The sequence below is a fragment of the Saimiri boliviensis genome, chromosome 6 (genome assembly GCF_048565385.1).
Source record: "Saimiri boliviensis isolate mSaiBol1 chromosome 6, mSaiBol1.pri, whole genome shotgun sequence".
NCBI lineage: Eukaryota > Metazoa > Chordata > Mammalia > Primates > Cebidae > Saimiri > Saimiri boliviensis.
Window position 1 is genome coordinate 127,112,977 of NC_133454.1, and position 24,860 is coordinate 127,137,836.

A 24,860-nucleotide genomic window follows, 5' to 3' on the forward strand; every position below is an offset into this window, starting at 1 on the left:
TCCAGCCTGGGTGACAGAGCGAGATTCCGTCCAAAATAAAATAAAGTAAAATAAAATAAAGCCATTTCCTCTCCTCTAAGCGGCCTCCACCCCGCTCCCCTGCCTGCGGATCGGGTGTGCAAACTCCGGGATGGCAGCGGTCTTAGGGAATTTCCCCCCGCGACGCCCAGGCGCGCCAGTAGCTGTGCACACTGCGCTGTGGTCCTCTGCCTGCGGTCGGTTTACTCCCTAGGCCCCGCTGGGGACCGAGGGAAGAGGGAAAGGCTTCCTGGGCCAGCTGCGCGGCGACGCCGGGGGCTCCAGGGCACCCTCTGTGGCCGACGCGCGGGGCGCAGCAAGGAACGCGGCTGGCGGGAGCTCACGGGACCCTCCGGGGGCGCGGCCGGCGCGGTGACTCAGCATCAGGGCGGAGCCGGGCGCGATCACCCTTATAAGGCTCGGAGGCCGCGAGGCTTGCTCAGGAGTTTTGCCGCCGCCATCTGTACTACCAGTGAGTCCGCGCATCGCGCGCCCCGGGGGTGGGGCCCGGAGCGCCCAGGGCAGGGAGGGGACCCCGGGGAGGACAGGCTGCGCGCGCCGCGCCTGGGCACCGTCCCACGGGCTCCAACAAACTCTTTGTCCGCTGCAGTGCCGCCCTACACCGTGGTCTACTTCCCAGTTCGAGGTAGGAGCCTGTGTGTGGGAGGGAGGGAAGGCAGGGCCGGGAGCCGCGCCACGGCCCCTCGCCCACCCGGGAAGATCCCAAGCCCGCTCATCCCTCCGTCCAGCGGCTACCACCCCGGGCCTCCAGCCCCGTGCCCCGCCTCTCCCGCCGTGCCTGCCCCTCCCCAGTGCTGCGTGCAATCTTTGTTGGAACCTCTGTTCCGCTGTTCCCTCCCTGCACTCCTGACCCCTCTCCAGGTTGCTGCCAGGCAACCACGAGTGCCCACACCTCGTGCTCCTCTCCCCGCCCCACGCAGGCCGCTGCGAGGCCATGCGCATGCTGCTGGCGGACCAGGGCCAGAGCTGGAAGGAGGAGGTGGTGAGCGGGGAGACCTGGCAGCAGGGCTCACTCAAAGCCTCCTGCGTGAGTGGCCATGCCCGGGAAAGGCGGGGAAGGCTGGGCCTTAGGGGGCTGTGACTAGGATCCCGTCGGCGAAGCTCAGTGCCCCTCCCTGAGCCATGCCTCCCCCCACAGCTGTATGGGCAGCTCCCCAAGTTCCAGGATGGAGACCTCACCCTGTACCAGTCCAATGCCATCTTGCGTCACCTGGGCCGCACCCTGGGTAAGTCCCACTGAGGCTACATAAAGCTTGCCCGAAGTAAAGCCTGAGTGCCAGCAACCCTTAGCCTGTGCCAGGCTGCCTCTCACCGAGCTCTGAGCACCCACTGTGCCGCAGGCTCCCATCCTTCCACACACATCCTCTTCCCCTCCTCCCAGGCTGGGGCCCGCAGACGGCCCCGTGACTGTGTGTTGATCAGACTAACACAGGCACCCAGTCACGCTGCCTGCTCCCGCCCCACCCCTCCCAATCCCAGGGCTCTATGGGAAGGACCAGCGGGAGGCAGCCATGGTGGACGTGGTGAATGACGGCGTGGAGGATCTCCGCTGCAAATACGCCTCCCTCATCTACACCAACTACGTGAGCATGTGCACCAGGGCTGGGCACTGGGGACTGAACAAAGAAAGGAGTTTCTTGTGCCCTCACCCCTTACCTCCCACGTGGCTCGGGCTGACCTCTCCTTGGGTCAGGGTGCAGGGGCTGGGTCAGCTATGGGCCAGGGCCTGGGGCCTCATTGGCTGGGGCATGAACCAGTCAAGTAACGGGGGTGTGGGGGAGCGTGCAAAGACAGGACCTCCGGCAACTGGTGGTTTCTGATCTCCTGGGGTGGCCAGGGCTTCCTAGAGCAGCCAGAAGAGGGGGGGGATCTGTCACCAGTTTTTGGACAGAGCAGACACAGAGCACATTTGGGGACCTGGGACCAGTTTAGCAGAGGCAGAGTGTACGTGTGTGTGTGTGTGTACATGTGTGTGCATGTGTATGTGTGTGCACGTGCATGTGGGGGGTTCGTATGTGTGGGTATGTGTGTGTGCATGTGTATGTGTGTGCACGTGCATGTGGGGGGGTTCGTATGTGTGGGTATGTGTGTGTGCATGTGTATGTGTGTGTGCATGTGTATGTGTGTGCACGTGCATGTGGGGGGTTCGTATGTGTGGGTATGTGTGTGTGCATGTGTATGTGTATGCACGTGCATGTGGGGGGTTCGTATGTGTGGGTATGTGTGTGTGCATGTGTATGTGTGTGCACGTGCATGTGGGGGGGTTCGTATGTGTGGGTATGTGTGTGTGCATGTGTGCGTGTATGTGTACGTCTGCGTGCATGCGCCTGTGTGCACCTGTGTGTGTGTGCGTGTGTGTGTACACTTGCATGTGTGTGGTGGGGTGAATGAGGAGATAAGAGTGGGCAGACAGCAGGCCCAGATCCCGAAGGCCTTGAACCCACTGGTTTGGAGTCTCCTGAGGGTACTGGGGGCCATCGAGAAATCTGAACTGGGCTGTGTCTGAATGTGAGGTCTAGAAGGATCCTCCAGAGAAGCCAGCTCTGAAGCTTTTGCAGTAATCTGGTGAGAGATCCCAGCAAGGATGGACAGGCAGAATGGAATAGAGATGAATCGGCAGCTGAAGTGGACCAGACTTGGTACTAGCCTAGTTGTGGGGAGTGAGCAGAGGAGAATCTGGGACTCCGGTCTCTGGGCCTGGACAGACAGAAGGAGGTATCTCAGGGGCTGGGAGGGATGAGAGTAGGGGATGATACATGGAGGTGTCTCTGGCAGGAGGCGGGCAAGGATGACTATGTGAAGGCGTTGCCCGGGCATCTGAAGCCTTTTGAGACGCTGCTGTCCCAGAACCAGGGAGGCAAGACCTTCATTGTGGGCGACCAGGTGAGCATCTGGCCCCGTCCTGCCCCCTTCCTTGCCACCCTCTGCTTACAGGTGGACACAGGTGTGAGCCATTTGTTCAGCAAAGTGGGCAGCCCTAGAGGATGGGCCCTCTGCCCCAACTCCCCCAGCCTGCTCCCGCGGCTGAGTCCCTGGCCCCTGCCCTGCAGATCTCCTTCGCCGACTACAACCTGCTGGACTTGCTGCTGATCCATCAGGTTCTGGCCCCCGGCTGCCTGGATGCATTCCCCCTGCTCTCGGCGTATGTGGCGCGCCTCTGCGCCCGGCCCAAGCTCAAGGCCTTCCTGGCCTCCCCTGAGCACGTGAACCGCCCGATCAATGGCAATGGGAAACAGTGAGGGCTGGGGGGACTCTGAGTGGGAGGCAGGAACTGCTTGCCTCCCTTTTTTCAGGACGAATAAAATTTCTAAGAGAGCTGCTGTGAGCCCTGTGTTTCCTGGGAAGGGGCTCAGGGGTTCTCAGCTCTCAGTCTTGAGGTCAGGGGGAGGGCAGGGCAGAGGGCTGGGAAAGGCTCCTCCAGCACAATCAGTGTCTTCCTGGAGCCCTGGGATGGCATGTCCAGAATTCCTTCATTTCCCTCCATCTGAAACTTAAAGAGTTTCACATATTGAAAGCTGAGTTGATGACTATGGAGAGAATTGGTTACCAGCTGAGTGGCAAGAGGTCTGCAAAGGGGGAGAAAAACATAGATTACGATGGGAATTAGGAAAAGAACAAAACTAAGCGCATTTTCCCGCATGGAGATAAACGAATCTCTCATCCCCAGGAATAGATCAGTCCAATAAAATGGTCAATCCTCATTTATATGATACACTGTTTACTTTGTTAGTTGAAAGGCGCAGAACAGACACCCTTTGCCCCAAGCGATTTACATAGTAGTAGCATTTGTTCCCAGTGATGTTGGATATGATAAGAGGCTTCTGATCGGGGCACTTCCAATGTTTGCATAGTGATATTGAACTCTTGCCCTAATACCAGGGAAAGAGTTAAGATTGTCTTTTCCAACTTATAAATTTCAAATCCTGGGAAGAGGGATCTCAATCCTGAAATGAATGGTGAGATTTCTTTTTCTTTTTCTTTTTTTTTTTTTTTTTTGAGCCAGAGTCTCTCTCTGTTGCAAGGCTGGAGTGCAGTGGTGCAATCTCGGCTCACTGCAACCTCCACTTCCCGAGTTCAAGCGATTCTCCTGCCTCAGCCTCCCAAGTAGCTGGGACTACAGGCGCGCACCACCACGCCCAGCTAATTTTTGTATTTTTAGTAAAGACGGGGTTTCAATATGCTGGCCAGGATGGTCTCGATCTCTCGACCTCGTGATCCGCCCGCCTCAGCCTCCCAAAGTGCTGGGATTACAGGCGTGAGCCGCTGCGCCCGGCCGAATGGTGAGATTTCGAATTCATGCACAGGGAAATAATTTGGGCAGAAATGTGGATGTCAGGGCGGAACCAATCTTCTACCATATGATGAAAAGGAAGGACAAGCCAGTCAAAAGAAAGGAGCCACAGGAAGCCCATTAGGCCCAACGAATAATCTGTCTCAAAAATCGCTTGGTGCCCTTTTGTATCCATGTGTCTTATTTAGATTACAGGGCATTTATCTGATAATAACTTCAGTTAGAGATAGACAGGTGTATACGCTAGGTAGTAAAAGGGGTCCTTTTTGGCTGCATGTTGCCACATCAGCCCTATCATTTCCTGGAGATTCCATAGGTTCAGTCTTAGTAAGAGATGCATAGCGAAGAACAGCAATTTTTCCAAGGAGGTACGTAACCAGTGTCTTCATCCACTTTGTGCTGCTATGACAGAGTACTGAGTAATTTATAAAGAACAGACATTTGGCTGGGTGCAGTGGCTCACGCCTGTACTCCCAGGACTTTGGGCAGGAAAACAAAAATGCCTGACTTCACCTAGGTCCATTAGCACAGGCCCGGGGGTGGAGCCCTCGCCAGGGACAACGACCTTCCTACCCAGCACTTCTCTGCCCCGCTTCCATATCACTATAATTCAACATAACACTGCCAATAATGACTGATAGCATATATAGTTTTTAGGAATCTCTTACAACTTTGGAACACATATTAATAACACATTTCACAAATATAAGTCAAAGAAAGTTAAATATCATTTCTTTTTTTTTTTTTTTTTTTTTTTTTTTTGAGACGGAGTTCCGCTCTTGTTACCCAGGCTGGAGTGCAATGGCGCGATCTCGGCTCACCGCAACCTCCGCCTCCCGGGTTCAGGCAATTCTCCTGCCTCAGCCTCCTGAGTAGCTGGGATTACAGGCACGTGCCACCATGCCCAGCTAATTTTTTGTATTTTTAGTAGAGACGGGGTTTCACCATGTTGACCAGGATGGTCTCGATCTCTTGACCTCGTGATCCACCCGCCTCAGCCTCCCAAAGTGCTGGGATTACAGGCTTGAGCCACCGCGCCCGGCTATATCATTTCTTTTTTGACAATGCTTGCTGTGGAATTTTTACATACCAAATAATACAAAGCTCTCTTGAACTTAGATGTAATTTTTTTTTCTTTTTCAAATATTTAAAAAGTTAATTTGAGGTCAAAATGGCTTAATTTAGAATTCGCATTTTCATTTTTGGAATTTTGTTAAATATCGAAGCTTTAAAACACTTGACATTAAAATAGAAAAGGTTTAAAGGACTTGTTCAAAATAGAATCACGGGGTACTGCAAAATAATAGTCATCCATTTAGCCAAAGTGATAATTAAAGGATTTCAGAGGCTGGGTGCAGTGGCTCACGGCTATAATCCCAGCACTTTTGGAGGATAAGGCAGACGGATCACAAGGTCAAGAGATTGAGACCATCCTGGCCAACATGGTCAAACCCTGTATCTACTAAAAATACAAAAATTAGCTGGGTGTGGTGGTGTCCATCTGTAATTTCAGCTACTTGAGAGGTTGAGGCAGGAGAATCACTTGAACCGGGAGGTGGAGGTTGCAGTGAGTCAAGATTGTGCCACTGCACTCCAGCCTGGCGACAGAGAGAGGCTCTGTCTCAAAAAAAAGAAAAGAAAAAAAAGATTTCAGAAAGGCCTGGCACCATGGCTCACACCTGTAATCCCAGCACTTTGAGAGGCCAAGGTAGTAGGGTCACCTGAGGTTAGGGGTTCAAGACTAGCCTGGCCATCATGGTGAAACCCTGTCTCCACTAAAAATACAAAATTAGCTGGACGTGGTGGCAGACACCTGTAATCCCAGCTACTTGGGAGGCTGAGGCAGGAGTCGCTTGAACCGGGAGGTGGAGGTTGTAGTGAGCCAAGATCGCACCATTACACTTCAGCCTGGGCAAAGAGTGAAACTATCTCAAAAAAAAAAAAAAGATTTTAGAAAGCAAAAACCTTTATTGTTTGATACAGAAGAAACTCAGTTTTCCAATCAAAAGACCTAATGAAGAAAGCATAAGGCAAACTCTCTCCTCTTTTTAAAAATTTATTTATTTTGCAGTTTACTCAAAAGGGAAACAAAAATCTTTTACTATCCCTTATTACTACTACATGAAAATCTTGCTCAAAAGAGAAAAGTAAATTCTACCTTTACATTAGTGTATTATTAATGCTACAGCTAATTATAATAAAACCTTACAAACAGATCCATCAATTCTCAATCACATTTGACCACTACTCAAGATAAAGTTTCTATATACCTTTTATACTCTCTTACAATGTTTTTCATTTTATTTCTTTCCCCAACTTTATTTATTCATTTGGCTTTACCTATCTCGTATATATATGATATGATATGATATATGATATATATCATAGATATATATACACAGATGCATATGTGTATACACACAGATGTGTGTGTATATATATATATATACTTATATATATATACACTAATATATATATACACACTATATATATATATATAAAATCGTATGTATTTCCTAATAGGCTGTGTGTGTGTGTGTGTGTGTGTGTGTGTGTGTGTATCTTTTAGAGATGAGATCTTGCTCTGTTGCCCAGGCTGGAGTGTAGTGGCAAAATCAGAGCTTCTGGGCTCAAGCAATCCTCCTGCCTTAGCCTCCTGAGTAGCTGAGGCTACAGGCATGAGCCACCGTAAATTAAAAAAAATTTATTAGGCTAGGCCTTGTGGCTCATGCCTGTAATCCCAGTACTTCAGGAGGCTAAGGCAGGTGGATTGCTTGAGCTCAGGAGTTTGAGACCAGCCTGAGCAACATGGCAAAACCCCATTTCTACAAAAAATACAAAAGTTAGCCAGGTGTGGTGGCACATGCCTGTAGTCCCAGCGACTTGGGGGACTGAGATGGGAAGATTGCTTGAGCCTGAATTCTTCTTGGTTCCTCCAATTTAATTGTCTCCCACTTTTCTGACTTGCAATGACTAAGAACAAGAATTGCTTTGTTCCTGAAGCCCTACAAGTAGGATATGGACAACTTGATTAAATTTTGAAGAAAACCCTGTGGGGGTTCAGTCAGGATGGTAGGAGAGATTGTAAAATTATAATAGTCACAAACCTTCTCAGAAGGCCGGAAAATTTTTGCAAAAGGCTTGGGAAGGAGGTTATGGCTGAAGGCAGCCTAATTCCCTTTCCTTGTGCAAATAATACAGAATAGATACAAAGGAATGTAAGGGAGTTTATCTAAGTAAGTTGTTTACTCATGTGGCCCTAAAACTAACCTTTAATAATTTGTGGGCCAGATGGCTCTCTTGTGGGGAGGCTAACCAGGTTTATTGTCCACAAATGGTGTTTGCTTTAGACCTGGGAACCTGGCCTTTAATCATTATCCACAAATGTGTTGATGCAGAGCCTCTGTTATTAAATCTATACTGAAAAAATGCCTGGAGAGCAGCTGATCAGGGATGGTGGCTGCTAACTTTCTGCAGTGTCTGTGGCCACAGACCCCTGGCCTGCTCTTTCACTGCAAGAGAGTGTTTGAGCACATTTGTTCATCCCTCGCTAGGTTGGGGTCTGCAGGTTGGACCCCATCAAAACCCTCATGCCTGAGGTAGGGACCACTCAGGGAGTTTACTGAAATGTCCTCTGCTATTAGCAGAGACATTAAAACCACAGATCAGGGAAATATGCTTCGAACTGCAGTCTAGGAATTTTGATTAACTGACTCCTGTTACTCAGAGACTACATTTATAGTTTGTTCTGGTCATTAACTTTTGTTTTTAGTTTTTGTCCATGAAAATATTGGTTTTGGTTTGTGGTGACCGTGGCTGAGGAACATGTCCTAACCTCTTGGTATTATCCTCCTGAGAGTCATCATTATAATCTCTTTGGTGCACTGTATTCTCCCAAGGGTCTTAAATGTGTGTTTGAAGCCATCAGTGGTACACTAGGCAGTCTTACTGTGATTAGTGCAACAAAAATAAAATGAACTACTGTCAGAGGCTGTCAACCAGAGCAACTCCATCTTGAATAAGAGCTAGGTAAAATGAGGCTGAGATCTACTAGGCTGCATTCCCAGATGGTTAAGGCATTCTAAGTCATAGGATGAGCTAGGAGGTCAGCACAAGATACAGGTCATAAATACCTTGCTGATAAAAGAGGTTGCAGTAAAGAGACCAGCTAAAACCCACCAAAACCAAGATGGCAATAAGAGTATCCTCTGGTTGTCCTCACTGCTACATTCCCACCAGCACCATGAAAGTTTACAAATGCCAGGGCAACATCAGGAAGTTACTGTATATGGCCTAAAAAGGGGAGACATGAATAATCCACCCCTTGTTTAGCATATCATCAAGAAATAACCATAAAAATGGACAACTGGCAGCCCTCAGAGCTGCTCTGTCTATGGAGTAGCCATTCTTTATTCCTTTACTTTCTTTTGCTTTTTTTTTTTTTTTTTTTTTTTGAGATGGAGTCTCATGCTGTTGCCCAGGCGCATGTTGTTGCCCAGGCTGGAGTGCAATGGCGTAAGTACCACTCTTTTTTTTTTGTCTCAATATGGAATTCATAAGTCACAACATCAAGCTCATTAAAGCAAGATTTATTTTGTAATGTTATAGGAAAGGGGTCCAATTCAGACCTCAAGAGAGGATTCTTGGATTTCACACAAGAAAAAATTCAGGGCGAATTTGTAGAGTCAAATGAAAGCAAGCTTATTAAGAAAGTAAAGGAAAAGGCTGGGTGCAGTGGCTCATGCCTGTAATCCCAGCACTTTTGAAGGCCAAGGCAGGCGGATCATGAGATCAGGAGTTCAAGACCAGCCTGATCAACATGGTGAAACCCCCTATCTACTAAAAGTACAAAAATTAGCAGTGGGCGGTTGTGTGTACCTGTAATCCCAGCTACTCAGGAGGCTCAAGCAGGAGAATTGCTTGAACCTGGAAGGCATCTATGAAGTGAATGCAGTGAAAATGATGCTTTGAGGCCTCCCAGTCTAAGTTAGAGAAATTTTTGAGGACCCTTAGCTGTTCCAGCATCCAGCTGTCTGCCCAGCTCAAGTGCCAGACAGTTAAGGAAGAGGCCCTCAAGGTGATCCTGCTGCAGCCATCATCTGACTATAATCACATGGGGTTCTGAGTGAGAACTGAGCCCATTCAACCCAGATTCATACGTTTTCAAGGTGTCCTTGGAAAGGAGAGAGAGAGAGAGAGATAGAACAAGGTGAAGACACACCTGTTCCCAGCTGCCCACGCCTGGAAGTGACACTCTTCATTTCTGCCCCATTCGGATGCAAGGAGACTGAGAAACATAGTTTAGCTCTGTGTCTGAGAAGAGAAAATTAGTTTGTGGTATCTAGCTGGTCTCTACCACATACAACCAACCCAAAAAACGAAAAAAGAAGCTGGGCACACTGGCGCATGCCTGTAGTCCCAGCTACTCAGGAGGCTGAGGCTGGAGGATCTCTTGAGCCAGGAGTTCTGGGCTGTAGTGTGCTATGCTGATCGGGTGTCCGCACTAAGTTTGGCATCAATATGGTGACCTCCTGGGAGCGGAGGACCACCAGGTTGCCTAAGGAGAGGTGAACTGGCCCAGGTCGGAAAGAGAGCAGGTCAAAACTCCCTTGCTGATCAGTAGTGGGATCGTGCCTGTGAATAGCCACTGCATTCCAGCCTGGGCAACATAGCAAGACCCCATCTCTAAAAATAAATAAATAAATAAAATTAAATTGAAAAAGAAAAGAAAGAAAGAAAACAAAACAAATCCATGCTTATCCTGGAACTCAGTATGTAGTAGCAGTGGCATTGTAAATAAGTTTGAAGAGAAGAATTATTTAGTAGATAGCATTAGTGAAACTGATCCCACCTATTAAGAAAAATTACTGGATCATTACCTCACACCATATACAATAAAGTCTAAACAGATCAGTGGTTCTTGATAGGAGGCAATGTTGTCACCCAGAGGATATTTGGTAATATCTAGGAGACATTTTTGTTGTCCCAGCTTGTTGGGTACCACTGACCCCTAGGGATGCTGCTCCACATCGTCCAATGCACAGGGCAGCTGCTCACAACAACGCCCAAATGTATATAGTGTCAAGGTTGAGAAGCCCTGCAGTAGGGTTCACCCATATGTGAGAGAGAAAAATAAAATACTAACAGAAAAAAAAATTAAAGAAAGTTTCTTATGACCTTGGACTAGGGATAGATTTCTTAAACAAGGCCCCTAAATGAATGAATGTAACTATATCAAAACCAACAATTTCTTTTTAAGTTGTTAATGGGTACATTGTATTTGTACATATTTATGGAGTACAATTTGTGGGTTCCATATATATATATGTTATATAATGATTAAATTAGGTAGGCTGGGCATAGTGGCTCACACCTAATAATCTCAGCACTTTGGGAGGTCAAGGCAGAAGAACTGTTTGAGCCCAGAAGGGCAAGACCCCATCTGGGCAACATTACAAGATTCCATCACTACAATAAATTAAAAAATTAGCCAGATGTGGTAGCTCATGCCTGTGGTCCCAGCTACTTAGGAGGCTGACGCGGGAGGATCACTTGAGCCCAGGAGGTCAAGGCCACAGTGAGCTATCACTGCTCTCCAGCCTGGGCAACAGAGAGAGATCCTGTCTCAAAAACGAACAAATTAGGATATTTAGTGTGATCATCAACTCATGCATTTATCTAAACTTTACATACATATGATAAAAGAAATATTTGCAGCATTTGACAGAACGAGGGAGGACCTGTGGGTTTTAGCTGGGATTCCCACTGATTCTTCAGAACACCCCAGAAGCCACAAAGACTGTGAAAACCCAAACCACACATTTCATCTAAACACACATGTTCTCTCTTATGAAAGTAGGAGACATCTCGAGTGATTACAGTTATGAGCATCTATGCACCAAATAACATACCTGGGCACTTAACCAGCAAAAACTTGCAGGTAGACAAGGACTCTGACAGTTCTAAACAGCAGATGTCAAACACTGCCATAGGAAAACAGAGAGGTACCACCCTTCAATTGCTCTTGGGAGATTTACTATAATAACTATATATTATGCCTCAAAGGAAGTTTTAGAACATTCCATGGAGAAAGTGGGTTGGGGAGAGGGAGAGAAATAATACAGACAATGGTCTTTCATTATGAAGCAATAAAATGAAAAATAACAAAACCAGGAAACAAAATACCCCTAACACCTGTACATTTGCAAATCTTTCTTAAAATGACTTCTGTCAAAGAAGAAATCAAAACCAAAATCGCAGAACATCTAGCAAGTGATGATAAAGATGCACTGTGTGTCAGAACCACTGGGCTACTTGACTGGATTGCTATGGCTTTAGAATCAGTCTCGTTATCTGCCAGGGCAGGACCCACCCCCAACCCCATCTTCTTCTTCAAAATCATCTTGGCTATTCTTGGCCTTTTGTTCTGTATACAATTTGGTGTCAGCTTTCCCACTTCCGTGAAAAGCCCTGGTGGGATTTTGATGGGAATTTGCAGTGAATTGATAGATTCATTTGAAAAGATGTGACACCTTTATGACATTAAGTCACCCACCTGGTAAAAACCCAGTGCACCACCCTGGCTCCAGCAGCTGAGGGGCTGGCGGGAGGGGACTGTGGGTGTGAGACAGAGGAAGGCAGGCATAAATACTGGCCATGGCCTCATGACCCATTGCGGCCCCAGCAGTCCCCTTCAATGTCCCTTGTGGCTTTGAGTTTTGCATAGTGGGAGGAAATTGCTTTTGCAAGGTGCAAAGCGGCCCCAGGAGGAAGAAAATGTAATAGAAGACAACTGCTCAACCTGTTTCTGATAATAAAAACTCAACGGTATTTTTTTTTTTTCTTTTTGCTGATTTGTAAGGTGAGGCCTGGCGTTTCGAAAGCCTGAACCCTTGAGGAATGGGGAAGATGAATTCCACATTTCTAACAGCTTAGAAGGGGTGTTGAAGGGGTGTGTAAGCTCTTCCTGGTGTCTGTCATCCCAAATAGCCATCAAGAGCTATGAGGAGCAAAAAAGAACACAATAGAGCTTTTGTGTTAAGGGACAAAGGAGTGTAGGCAAGACTACAGGGGGATGGGCAAAGGGCCAGTGCAGAAGTACTCCAGTTACTTAGCCCTGAGCTTCTGGGTTTCTGGATGTGAGTTTGCTGCAGGGAGGCACTGGCAGGACTGGAACCAGGGGACTGGTACTGGTACCTGGGGCCCGCGCATGCCCAAGACCTCCCTTGTCCTCCCTGATGGAAACTGCAGACAATGTCCAACGCGTCAGGATGATATATGCCACCCTGAGACGCTGGCAGACTGATAGGGAGTGGTCACACCAGGACAGCAGCATGGTGAGTATTCCCTGGCCCCCTGGGCCAGCAGGGAGAGAAGCCTGGGCCAGACGCATCATGAATTGCGATGCTTGCCTTAAATACATTCACCTCATCCTTCTGGTATCCCACTGGTTGTGATTGATAGACTGTACTCTTTCCAGTTTAAAATCATGGGAAAAAAGATTTCTACTTCAAGACAGCAGGGTGCCACCTGAAACCCACTATTTCTTTCTCAAATACACCAAGACCAGAGGAAAAAAAACATTTTAATAACAAAATCTTGTCCACACAGATATAAAAGGCAAATTCTCTGCAGACCTGAAACAAGTCTCTCTCCAAAGGAAAGAAGCAGGAAGAAACCCATAGCTCAGTGTGGGAGCTGCGTGTCAGCCAGGAAGCAGGACCCCAAGCAGGCTGAGCACACAAGGCTTGGGGCCAGGACCTTGGTCTGTGCCCAGGGCCGAGGGAGCAAAGCTGAGAACCCACGAGTGACTGAGGCCAGGTCTCCACCATGGGCCTGAGGCAGGGGGCCAGAAATGCCCTGTGAAATCACAAATGAATGGGGCTGATGCAGAGCAGACGAGTGCAGAATTTGGCAGGAAAGTGCAGAGGAAAACAGTGTACTCTGTTTTTTGTTTGTTTGTTTTGAGACAGAGTCCCCTCTGTCACTCAGGCTGGAGTGTAGTGTCAAGATCTCAGCTCACTACAACCTCCGCCTCCCGGGTTCAAGCGATTCTCTTGCCTCAACCTCCCCAGTAGTTGGGATTACAGGCACCTGCCACCAAGCCAGGCTAATTTTTTTTTTTTTTAAGTAGTGACAGGGTTTCTCCATGTTGGCCAAGCTGGTCTTGAACTCCTGACCTCAGGTGATCTGCCCACCTCAGCCTCCCAAAGTGCTGGGATTACAAGTGTGTGCCACTGTGCCTGGCTGTATATTCTGTTTTTGTTTTTGCTTCATATTCAGGAAGGGAGATTGATTAATTACCTTTTGCTTGGAAATGAAATTTAGGTATGATCTAAAATTTAAGAGTAAACACTAAAAATAAAATTAAAATATATAACTTCCAATCCAATAGTAGGGGAGAAGAGACCAGCACAGAGAAAATTCAATTCAACCAAAGACAAGAAAATAAAGAAGAAATAAAGAGAAAGAATGCTAAATAGAAAATACAACATAACATGACAGATGTAAGTCCGAGGGCGTTTAACAATAAATGTAAGTAGGTCTAACTCTTTTTAAAAGACAAACACTGTCTTTTAAATACAAACAAAATGAAATTTAACTGATGTTGTTTTTAAGAGACTCTCCTAAAACAAGATTGAACATAGAAAAAAGTTTCCAAATACTAATGAAAAGAAAGTTTGTTTAACAGCATGAATATCAGAAGACATAGACCTCAAGGCAAAATCATTAGAGACATAGATAAATATTTCATATTAGAAAAATAACAATTTGGGGCCGGGCGCGGTGGCTCACGCTTGTAATCCCAGCACTTTGGGAGGCCGAGGCGGGTGGATCATGAGGTCAAGAGATCGAGACCATCCTGGTCAACATGGTGAAACCCCGTCTCTACTAAAAATACAAAAAATTAGCTGGGCATGGTGGCACGTGCCTGTAATCCCAGCTACTCAGGAGGCTGAGGCAGGAGAATTGCCTGAACCCAGGAGGCGGAGGTTACGGTGAGCCAAGATCACGCCATTGCACTCCAGCCTGGGCAACAAGAGCAAAACTCCGTCTCAAAATAAATACATAAATAAATAAATAACAATTTGGCTGGCACAGTGACTCATGCCTGTAATCCATCACTTTGTGGGGCTGAGGCAGGCAGATCATTTGCAGTCATGAGTTTGAGAAAAAGTAACAATTCGGCCAGCACAGTGGCTCACACATGTAATCCCAGCACTTTGGGAGGCTAGGGTGGGTGGATCACAAGGTCAGGAGATCAAGACTTCATCTCAAACACACACACACACACACAGAAATTAGCTGGGTGTGGTGGCGCACGCCTGTAATCCCAGTTACTCAGGAGGCTAAGGCATGAGACTTGCTTGAACCCAGGCACTAGAGGTTGCAATAAGCTAAGATCACACCACCGCACTCCAGCCTGAGTGACAGCAAGACTCTATCTCAAAGACACTAAAAAAAAAGAAAAAAGAAAAATTAACAATTCATAAAAAAAAACTTTCTTTATAAGTGATCAAAATTGGCTCAAGGAAATAGATAAATAACCATAAAAGAAATGGAAATAGTGTTCCGGTCACCCCTAAGCAGAGGTCCCAGCTCCAGATACCTTTACAATAAGTTCCAGCCATGCTTCAGGAAAGAGAGAATTTTTGGCCTGAGCAAACTCTTCCAGTATGTGGGAAAAGATGGGAAGTGGCCCACCTCATTCTAAGGGGCCAGCATAATCTTGTAACAAAACTAAACAAGATCCCCCAGAGAAAGTAACATTGTAGGTTACCCTCTCTTGTGAGCGTGGGTGTAAAAACTGAACAAAATGTTAGCAAAACAAATGCTGCAGGACAGTGAAATAACATTACACCATGACCACTTGGTGTTTATGCCCAGAATAAGAAAAAATAAGAATAGCAAGCACTTACACGGGGATTAAAACATTTAATCATCACAACACCCGCTTGAAACATAGAAAGGTCAAGGAACTTGCTCAATGACATGCAGCTGATTAAGTGGAAGAATCCAAAATTAAGTCAGATAGACTTCCTTCTGTGCTCTCAGTCACTGCACTCTGCAGCCCCGTTAGGTCAACAGATGAGAAAAATGATCAATGTGATTAACCACAGATTAAAGAACAAAAATAACACCATCTCAGATGCGGAAAAATCTTTCAATGAAACTGAGCACCACTTCATGACAAAACTGTGTTCTCAAAGGAAATTTTCATAACATAATCATTATCTCTACCAAAAGCCTCAGCAAATCTCACACTTACTGTTATGTGTAAATTTTCAATGCTACAAAAGAAGTAGCACTCAAATATAAATTTTCTCAGCAAGGCAATTTACTTCTATAGAAGGGTGCATCTCACGGATGTAGCAATGGCGAGCACACATCTGGACAAGGGAGGGGAAGGGGTTCTTATTCCTGACGCAGATAGCCCCTGCTGTGTCGTTCTGCTGTTGGCTAGGGTTGGACAGCACTGTCCTAAGTGAATTCTGGTTGGCGATTTTAAAGAGAGCAGGGGTACCAGCTGGAGTAGTTTGGTGGGAAGGACGGTTACAGAACAGGTCAGAGCCGGTGACCAGGGGTGACTCAAGTCAAAGCAAGTGACCAGGGGAACAGATGTGAATGCTGATTAGATCTGGCGGGAAAGTTGTTTACCAAAGCTAGAGTCAAGGAGGTGCAGAGAGCTAGGAACTTAAACTTTAAAATGGAGAATTAAAGAACAAGAAAGCTGAACAGCCGGGCGCGGTGGCTCAAGCCTGTAATCCCAGCACTTTGGGAGGCTGAGGCGGGTGGATCACGAGGTCAAGAGATCGAGACCATCCTGGTCAACATGGTGAAACCCCGTCTCTACTAAAAATACAAAAAATTAGCTGGGCATGGTGGCACGTGCCTGTAATCCCAGCTACTCAGGAGGCTGAGGCAGGAGAATTGCCTGAACCCAGGAGGCGGAGGTTGCGGTGAGCCGAGATCGCGCCATTGCACTCCAGCCTGGGTAACGAGAGCGAAACTCCGTCTCAAAAAAAAAAGAAAGAAAGCTGAACATACTGACATACTGATTCTTGGAAGAGAAACTTGGAGTTTACTATATCTAACACTAATGATTGCTGTGACAATCATCACACATACTAATTGTTTTAAGATAAACAGACCAAAGTTCTCAGCATGTTTTACCTTCATGTCTGATAGAAGGAGAGGCCCATTTCCAAGATGCCTCTGAGCAGCCAGGCAAGCCACACCCAGATCAGTTAGGGCAAATGGAATTTTACAACCCTGAACTACAATGACCTACACGTCCAGTTTTTAAGCAAGCCATTTGGAAGCTAAAGGTACTTTCCTAAGAATGTAGTGGGTGTCATGAAAGAAATCTCTGGGTGATTGGAGGATACATATAGCAGAGGAGGACAATAAAAAAATGTCAAAAGACAGGCGTGGTGGCTCACGCCTGTAATCCCAGCACTTTGGGAGGCCAAGGCAGGTGGATCACCTGAGGTCAGGAGTTCGAGGCCAGCCTGACCAACATGGTAAAACCCCATCTCTACTAGAAATACAAAATTAGCTGGGCGTGGAGGTGCATGCCTGTAATCCCAGCTACTCAGGAGGGTGAAAAAAAAAGATGTCAGACCAGAGAGTAAGCTAGAGACTGGTGAATGTTTCCAACTGCCTGCGTTATCTGACAAGATTTAAGGTGTTATTGTTGAGAATGTCATCTCCCTTTGCACCTGGATTGATACTTCTTTCCTGCAGTCACTCTGTCTTTATTTTATTTTTCACAAGTAGTTACTACTAACTAGGGGGAATAGAATCAGAAGCCCACTCGCAGGAGTTCTGTTTCTTAGCATCCAGTGAAAAACGTCTGGCCTAAGGACATCTGAAGGCGCATGATATGAAAAGCTAAAACAAAAAAATCTAACAAATAGAACTGAGACCCTTAACATTGTCAACAAAAAGGGTCAAACTGTACAATATTTGAAGAGAGGTATTTTTATTCATTTATTTATTCTGAGGTGGAGTGTCACTCTTGTTGCCCAGGCTGGAGTGCAATGGTGTGATCTCAGCTCACTGCAACCTCTGACTCCTGGGTTCAAGTGATTTTCCTGCCTTAGCCTCCCGAGTACCTGGGATAACAGGTGCCCACTACCGTGCCTGGCTAATTTTTTGTATTTTTAGTAGAAATGGGGTTTCACCATGTTGGCCAGGTTGGTCTTAAACTCCTGACCTTAGGTGATCTGCCTGCCTCAGCTTCCAAAAGTGCTGGGATTACAGGCATGAGCCACTATGCCCCGCCAACATTTATTCTAAGTTGAATATGAGTGACTGGTGGTCCGTGACACAACTCTCAGGAGATCCTGAGAACGTGTGCCCAGAGTGGTTGGGCCACAGTTTGATTTTATACATTTTAGCGAGACACAAGACATCAATTAATACATGTAAGATTCCAGACAATAGGAAACAGGTCAGCGACTGCTTCCAGGTGGTAGGTGAATTTGAAGATTTTTCTGAATGGCAATTAGTTGAAAGAGTTATTATTAATAGAAAGAAATGTCTAGGTTACAAAGGGGTTGTGGAAACCAAGGTTTTATCATGCAGATAAAGCCTTCAGTAGCAGGCTTCAGAGAGAACAGATCATCAATGTTCCTTATCAGATGTAAGAGCCTGTCCTATCAGTAATTCCGAAAGAGAGGAGGGTATAATGAGGCATGTCCGGCTCCCCTTCTCATCTGGCCTGAACAAGCTTTTTAGGTTTACTTTGGAAAGCCCTTGTGAGAGGAGGGGTCCATTAAAATGATTGGAAGGCTTAGAATTTTACTTTTGGTTTATAATATCAAACCTTTACACATTGCTATTTAAGTCACACCCCAGATAAGGAAGCTTGCTATCACCACTAATCAATTTTATCTTGAAGATTTTAGTTGGTGCAATAATGAAAAGGAATGACAGACACCTGATATTAGGAAGGAATTACTATTTCTCAACACTCTTATCACGAGCAGAGAAAACAGAAAAGCAGGCTGGGTGCAGTGTCTCAAGCCTGTAGTCTTAGCACTTTGGGAGGCTGAGGTGGGAGAATCACCTGGGCCTGGGACAGGGCTGCAGTGAACTGCGATCATGCCACTGCACTCCAGCCTATGTGATGGGGTGAGACTCTCTTGAAAAACAAAACAGCAAATACAACAAGAACAAAACAGGAAAGCTTGAATGGAAAAAAATTTGTTTAATTTTTAACTTCCCACACTACACGGATGCAGGCTTTTATAAATCATTTATTTAGTTAGTGTTTTATTTTGTTTTTGAGACAGGGTCTCATTCTGTCACCCAAGCTGGAGTGCAGAGGGGCTATCACGGCTCACTGCAGCCCCACCTTCCCAGGCTCACGCTGTCTTTCCACCTTAGCCTCCCAAGGAGTTGGGATTATAGGTGTGCACCACCACGGCTGGCTAATTTTTTACCCTTTTTTTTTTTTTTTTCTTTTTTTCATAGAGATGGGTCTCACTGCATTGCCCGGGCTGGTCTTGTACTCCTGGGCTCAAGTGATCCTCCTTCCTCAGCCTCCCAAAATGCTGGGGCTACAGGCGTGAGTGACCATACTTGGCCTGGACAAACTTTCATAATAGCAAAGTCCATTAAGTGATCTAGACACAATATCAATAAAGGCAAATCAACAGTATTCCATTCCCAAGCAACTACCAGTTAGAAATGTAATCAGAAAAGAGATTACAAAAACACAAAACCATAAAATATCATATAACATTTCTGCATAAAAAACTACAGAATTGGGCCAGGTGTGGTGGCTCAGGCCTGTAACCCCAACACTTTGGTAGGCCGAGGAGGGCGGATCCTGAGGTCAAGAGATTGGCAATAAATCGAGACTCTGTCTCATTAAAAAAAAAAAAATACAGAATTAAAAAACAATTATCAATCTTTAGTGAAAGAGCTAAAAGATGTGAAACAATGGGAGTAGCCACATTCTTGGGTGGGCAGACGCATGATGATACAGACAAGGTTCTTCTCTGAATTCATCTGTGATCCTGCGCGCTCAGTTCAACACTCTTGGGACATTTGCTTGTGTCAGGCGTGGCTCTGCACACTTCACAAGCATCTCATTTACTTTTCTCAGTAACTCTAACCATCACTCCTTTAGGGTATATGTTATCTTCATTTTCCACTTGAGGAAACTGAGGCAAGGGAATACAATCTCATTGGTAGGAAGTGGCAGAAGCAGGGTTTTGAATCCAAGCCCTTAATCTTAAAGCTTTGTTGTCCCTTGCAGATAATCATGTTTCTAAATCTGTTTGTACCAAACTGGACTAATCTCAGAAACATCGTGTTGAATGAAAACAGCAAGGTGTAGACTCGTTACATCAAAATACTAGGCTGGGTGCAGCAGCTCATGCCTGTAATCCCAGGACTTTGGGAGGCAAAGGCCAGAGGATTGCTTGAGCCTACAAGTTCGAGACCAGACTGGACAACATAGTGAGCCCTCCTATATACACTAAAAACAAAAAACAAAAAACTAGCTGCTGGGTGTGATGGCTCACGTCTATAATCCCAGCACTTTGGGAGGTTGAGGCAGGTAGATCATGAGATCAGGAGTTCAAGGCCAGCCTGGCCAAGATGGTGAAACCCGTCTCTACTAAAAATATAAAAGTTAGTTGGGCGTGGTGGTCGGTGCCTGTAATTCCAGCTACTGAGGAGGCTGAGGCAGAGAATTCCTTGAACTTGGGAGGCGGAGGTTGCTGTGAGCCAAGATCATGCCACTGCACTCCAGCCTGGGCAACAGAGCAAGACTCTGTCTCAAAAAAAAAAAAAAAAAAAAAAATTAGCCCAGTATGGTGGTGCACACTTTTGGTTCCAGCTACTCAGGAGGCTGAGGTGGGAAGATCACTTGAGGCTGGGAGGTCAAGGCTGCAGTGACCCATGATCATGTCACTGCACTCCAGCCTGGGTGACAAGAGTGGGACCTATCTCAAACAAAACAAACAAAATACCATTATTGCAAACAAAAAGCACCAAACACAGCTGGTCGAAGTGGCTCACGCCTGTAATCCCAGCACTTTGGGAGACTGAGATGGGTGGATCACAAAGTCAGGAGTTCAAGACCAGCCTGGCCAAGATGGTGAAACCCTGTCTCTACTAAAACTACAAAAAACGGGCACGGTGGCAGGCACCTGTAATCCCAGCTACTCGGGAGGCTGAGGCAGGAGAATCGCTTCAACCTGGGCGGCAGAGATTGTGGTGAGCCACACTGCGCCACTGCACTCCAGACTCCAGCCTGGGTGACAGAGTTAGACTCTGTCTCAAAAAAAAAAAAAAAAAAAAAAAAAAAAAACGCACCAAACACTCATATTTTTCTGTGGCAATTGTATCATCCTGGGCAGGCCACTCAGCATTGCTGATACTCTGCTTCTGAAAACAGGGCTCATCATTGCTGAGCCTGGGGTTTTAGAGGATTAAGGAGGTAAGTATATGCATAAGTAAAATAATTTTTTAAAGGATTGGAAGATGATATCAGATTCAACAGCATTTGGCTCCAAGATGGTAGGAAAGGACTTTATAGTTTTTTTGTAAAGGTCTAAATTTTTAAGAACCAATATATTAATATGCTACTGTGAAGTATTTTTAAATCACCTAGAAAACCAGCTGGGCACAGTGGCTCATACCTGTAATCCCGGCATTTTGGGAGGCTGAAGTGTGTGGATCACCTAAGATCAGGAGTTTGAGACCAGCCTGGTTAACATGGTGAAACCCTGTATCTACTAAAAATACAAAAATTACGTGGGTGCGGTGGTGGATGCCTATAATCCCAGCTACTTGGGAGGCTGAGGCAGGAAAATCGCTTGAGTCTGGGAGGCGGAGGGTGCAGTGAGGTGATCACACTGTTGCACTCCAGCCTGGGTGTCAAGAGCAGGACTCCGTCTCAATAAATAAATAAATATTTTTAAATATCACCTAGAAACAACAATGGGTTATTGTCGGTGTGGTCATAATATGTTATTACTTTTTTCTTGCTTTTTCTGTATTTCTTCAATTTCAAACACAGGAAAAAATTGATGTTTTTCATTTTCCAAATACAATATTTGATTACAATATTAAGTAAGTCCTTCCCTTGAGAAGCTCTGTGCTAGGGGTTGGAGATCTGATTATGCCTTACTCACACTGGGCCTGACAATAGGTGCTCAAAATAGTTGTATGGGGTTGTTGTAGGACCAACAGGTTTGTATGCCTGTACAGACCAATTACACTGAGACAGCAGGGTTTGCAGCAGAGAAAGAGTTTAATGATTGCAGGGCACCAAGTTTGGAGATGGGAGGAGACCTTCAAATCCATCTCCCCAAGGAGTTTTGGGCTGGGTTTTTTTTTTTTTTTTGAGACGGAGTTTCGCTCTTGTTACCCAGGCTGGAGTGCAATGGCGCGATCTCGGCTCACCGCAACCTCCGCCTCCTGGGTTCAGGCAATTCTCCTGCCTCAGCCTCCTGAGTAGCTGGGATTACAGGCACGAGCCACCATGCCCAGCTAATTTTTTGTATTTTTAGTAGAGACGGGGTTTCACCATGTCGACCAGGATGGTCTCGATCTCTCGACCTCGTGATCCACCCGCCTCGGCCTCCCAAAGTGCTGGGATTACAGGCTTGAGCCACCGCGCCTGGCGCTGGGCTGGGTTTTTTAAGGAGATTGTGGAGGGCAAGGGGCTCAAAATTTGGGATTGTTGATTCTTGGAGCAAGGGGCATGAAATCATTGGGATTGGAAACTGCATTCTTTGGTGAGCCAGCTCCTCATGGTGACCAGCTGAGTCAGTAGTTTTACCAGCATGCAGGACGTGAAGGAATATTTCAAAAGGAAAATTTAACATTTCATGTTCAAATTGTTACTTATACAGCAGTTAAGGGGCACTATCAACTAGGGTCTTTGTGACTCTAGGACAGCAGAGACACAGCGGCCATGAGGAAGTGGGTCAGAGAGTGGCTGACCTTAGGATAAACGCTGAGTGTGCTGCAGGCTTGGTTTATTTTCATCTTTCCCCCTTACTTCTTCCCTAGTTGATTTTATAGAGTTTATAGGGACAGTTGTAGGGTGGTTGCAGACAGCTTCCTGGGGGAGGTGACGTGCAAAGGGCTCTTAGGAGGAGTAGGGCCAAGTCAAGAGGAAGACGGATCCTCTGGCACAGACCCAGCTTGTATGGGCAAAACCATAGGAGCTGGAACTGGGGAGGCTGACAGGTGGCAGCCACAAAGGACCTTGAGTGCCAGGACAAAGAGGCCTTGAGCTTTGTTCCGAGGGCAGTGAGGAACCACAGAAACTCTTAGGCAGAAAAGGGACAAAATGGGTCTGAGATTTATCATCATCTCACTGTTCCATGTTTGCAGAGAAGTGGGGAAGAGCCAAGATGTGAGGGTGGGAGAAGCCCCAGGACACATTGTTAATTGAAGGTGAGAGATGGCAGGGCCACAGCCATCTGTCACTGTGCAGGGAATGTTTGGAAGGGAAAGTTGACCAGATAGACACAGTAGATCTGGGACTGGTGGGACAGGGGGCTGCCCTTGATACCGCCTGGCTTGTGGCCTGGAGGCTGGTAGGGGAGGCAGATACACGGAGTGACACAGGAAGGGACGAGCGCTGAGGCGGTGCGGACCAGCAGCTGGGACGCTGCAGGGGCGGCTCTGAGATGATACCAGAGTGTCTCACCTTCTTCACTTGAGCCTGGCAAGCGGGTGCTCTAGTGGGTGGGGACCAGTGGGGGATGTGTCATTAGAAGATCTCAGGCCAAGTTCTGGCAGTTATGTCATCCTGGGCAGGCCACTCAGCATTGCTGATACTCTGCTTCTGAAAACCGGGCTCATCATTCCTGAGCCTGGGGTTTTGGAGGATTAAGGAGGTAACACACAGCAAGTGCTTAGCCCAGAGCCTGGACTGAAGGAACAGGGGATCCTGCCCTTCACTCTCCCTTTCCCATCCCCCTCATGCCCAGCATCTCCTGCCCCATCATCCCCAACTGCCTCTCCCTCAGCCTGTATTCCTTTGACCCAGTTAGAAAGAGATGAGGAAGGAATCCACCCCCAGGCTCCGACCTGCCCCCCTTGTTCTGATCCAAAGGGAGGGATCTGAGGACTCAGGTCTGAGCCTGGATTAGCTGTGTAATCCCCAGCTTTGCCTCTGCAACCTCTTTCCCTGCCCAAGAGAGGGGGCCTGGGGCTGGCAGCCAGGACTCTTGGGCTCTGGGCCTGATGCTACCCTACCTGTCTGGGAAACCTCAGACAGGGCAGAGATGCTCTTGGTGCGTCTCTTGGGAATGTCACTGACGTCCACAGTGACTGTCACATGCATATCAGTTGTTCTGTGGGTTTGCTGTGTGGGAGGCACTGTGGGAGTGAACAAGGGCCTAGATTCCAGTCCAGCTCCACTACTCAGCAGCTTCATGCCCACAGACAAAGGATGAAATCCCCCTGAGCCTAAGTTTTTTCATGGACAAAATGGAGCGAACCCCATGCAGAGTTCTCGTGGGGTATGTGAGAAAATAGGTGCAAGGGAGTTTTGTAAATAGCACATTTTAGAGAGATTTAAAAGGACACTTACAGCGCAAGAGAACAGAGATGGTTCCTCCTCATGAGGACTGGAAAACAGCTGGAGAGAGCAGGCCAAAAAGGTCACTCTTATCGTGAGGACCACAGCAGAGGGTTCCAGGAAACTGAAAAAGACGAGTTCATCAGGCTTCCAAGACCTCCTGGGAAGGCAAAGGACAGAGGGACCTCCTCAGGTCAGGGAAAACCAAGGGAAGGGGGCAGCTATACAAACGCCCCGAAGCCTAGTGACGCCAGGAAGGGGTCTGGGGGGATAGGGGTGGGATTCGCAGCATGGTCTGGGCGTGATGACCCTGGTGAAGGACGGGGTCGCGGAACCCTTGAATCCTGGACCAGTGGCTGATTCCAAAGGCAGCAGGGACCATGCCACGATTTGGAGCAGAAGCACAAAGTCCTGGACTCTCCTGACAAGGGCTGAGAGAACTCAGTGGCGCCGGCAAGAGCATGTGTCATGCACGGCCCATCTCCATCCTCTCTGCCCCACCCCAGCCTAGGACTCCGTGAGCGGCCCTCCGGGAAGACCCCCGCGAACAACCCCTTTCCCCCGCCTGCCTTGGAGCCAGCAGTCCTTCCCCGAGCACACGGACGCCCGGGGTGGGGAAGGCCACAGTCTGGCAGGGCTCGGCCTTGGACAGAATAATTGCAACGTAGTCATGAGGCTCAGGCTGTGACCTGCCTGACTTTTCCCTCCTCCCATGACACAGGGATGCATACGGCAGGTGCACACTAAACGCCGAAACTGCAGAAAGTGGAACACCCAGCAGAAGGCGACATGCGAGGTTTGTTTACTTGTGGCATGAAAGGCTGGGAGCCGGCGGGCGTAGTCCACAAAGTGGAGCCGACTGAGGAGGGAGCGAAAGAGCGATGGGGACAGCCGCTGATAAACGCCCGCGTCACGGAGGGAGAAAAGCGGGACCCAGGCCGGAGAACCACATCTCCCAGAAGCCCCAAC

At 47.3% G+C, this 24,860-nt stretch overlaps 1 protein-coding gene and 1 pseudogene across 1 annotated transcript; one reads left to right on the forward strand and one right to left on the reverse strand.

The window, feature by feature from the left end:
• The first annotated feature begins 418 nt into the window (after positions 1–418).
• On the forward strand, positions 419–3,354 carry GSTP1 (glutathione S-transferase pi 1). The gene is made up of 7 exons (XM_003941190.4): positions 419–490; positions 629–664; positions 960–1,066; positions 1,178–1,265; positions 1,519–1,622; positions 2,815–2,922; positions 3,090–3,354. Coding segments are annotated over exons 1-7 (633 nt in total). The 5' UTR covers positions 419–489; the 3' UTR covers positions 3,279–3,354.
• Positions 3,355–20,653: 17,299 nt separating this feature from the next.
• On the reverse strand, positions 20,654–24,846 carry LOC141584921 (uncharacterized protein NDUFV1-DT-like; annotated as a pseudogene).
• Positions 24,847–24,860: the final 14 nt, after the last annotated feature.

Coding starts and splice junctions, on each gene's coding strand:
- GSTP1 (XM_003941190.4), top strand. Junction 665..959: donor GGTCTACTTCCCAGTTCGAG/GTAGGAGCCTGT, acceptor CGCCCCACGCAG/GCCGCTGCGAGGCCATGCGC. Junction 1,623..2,814: donor CCCTCATCTACACCAACTAC/GTGAGCATGTGC, acceptor TGTCTCTGGCAG/GAGGCGGGCAAGGATGACTA.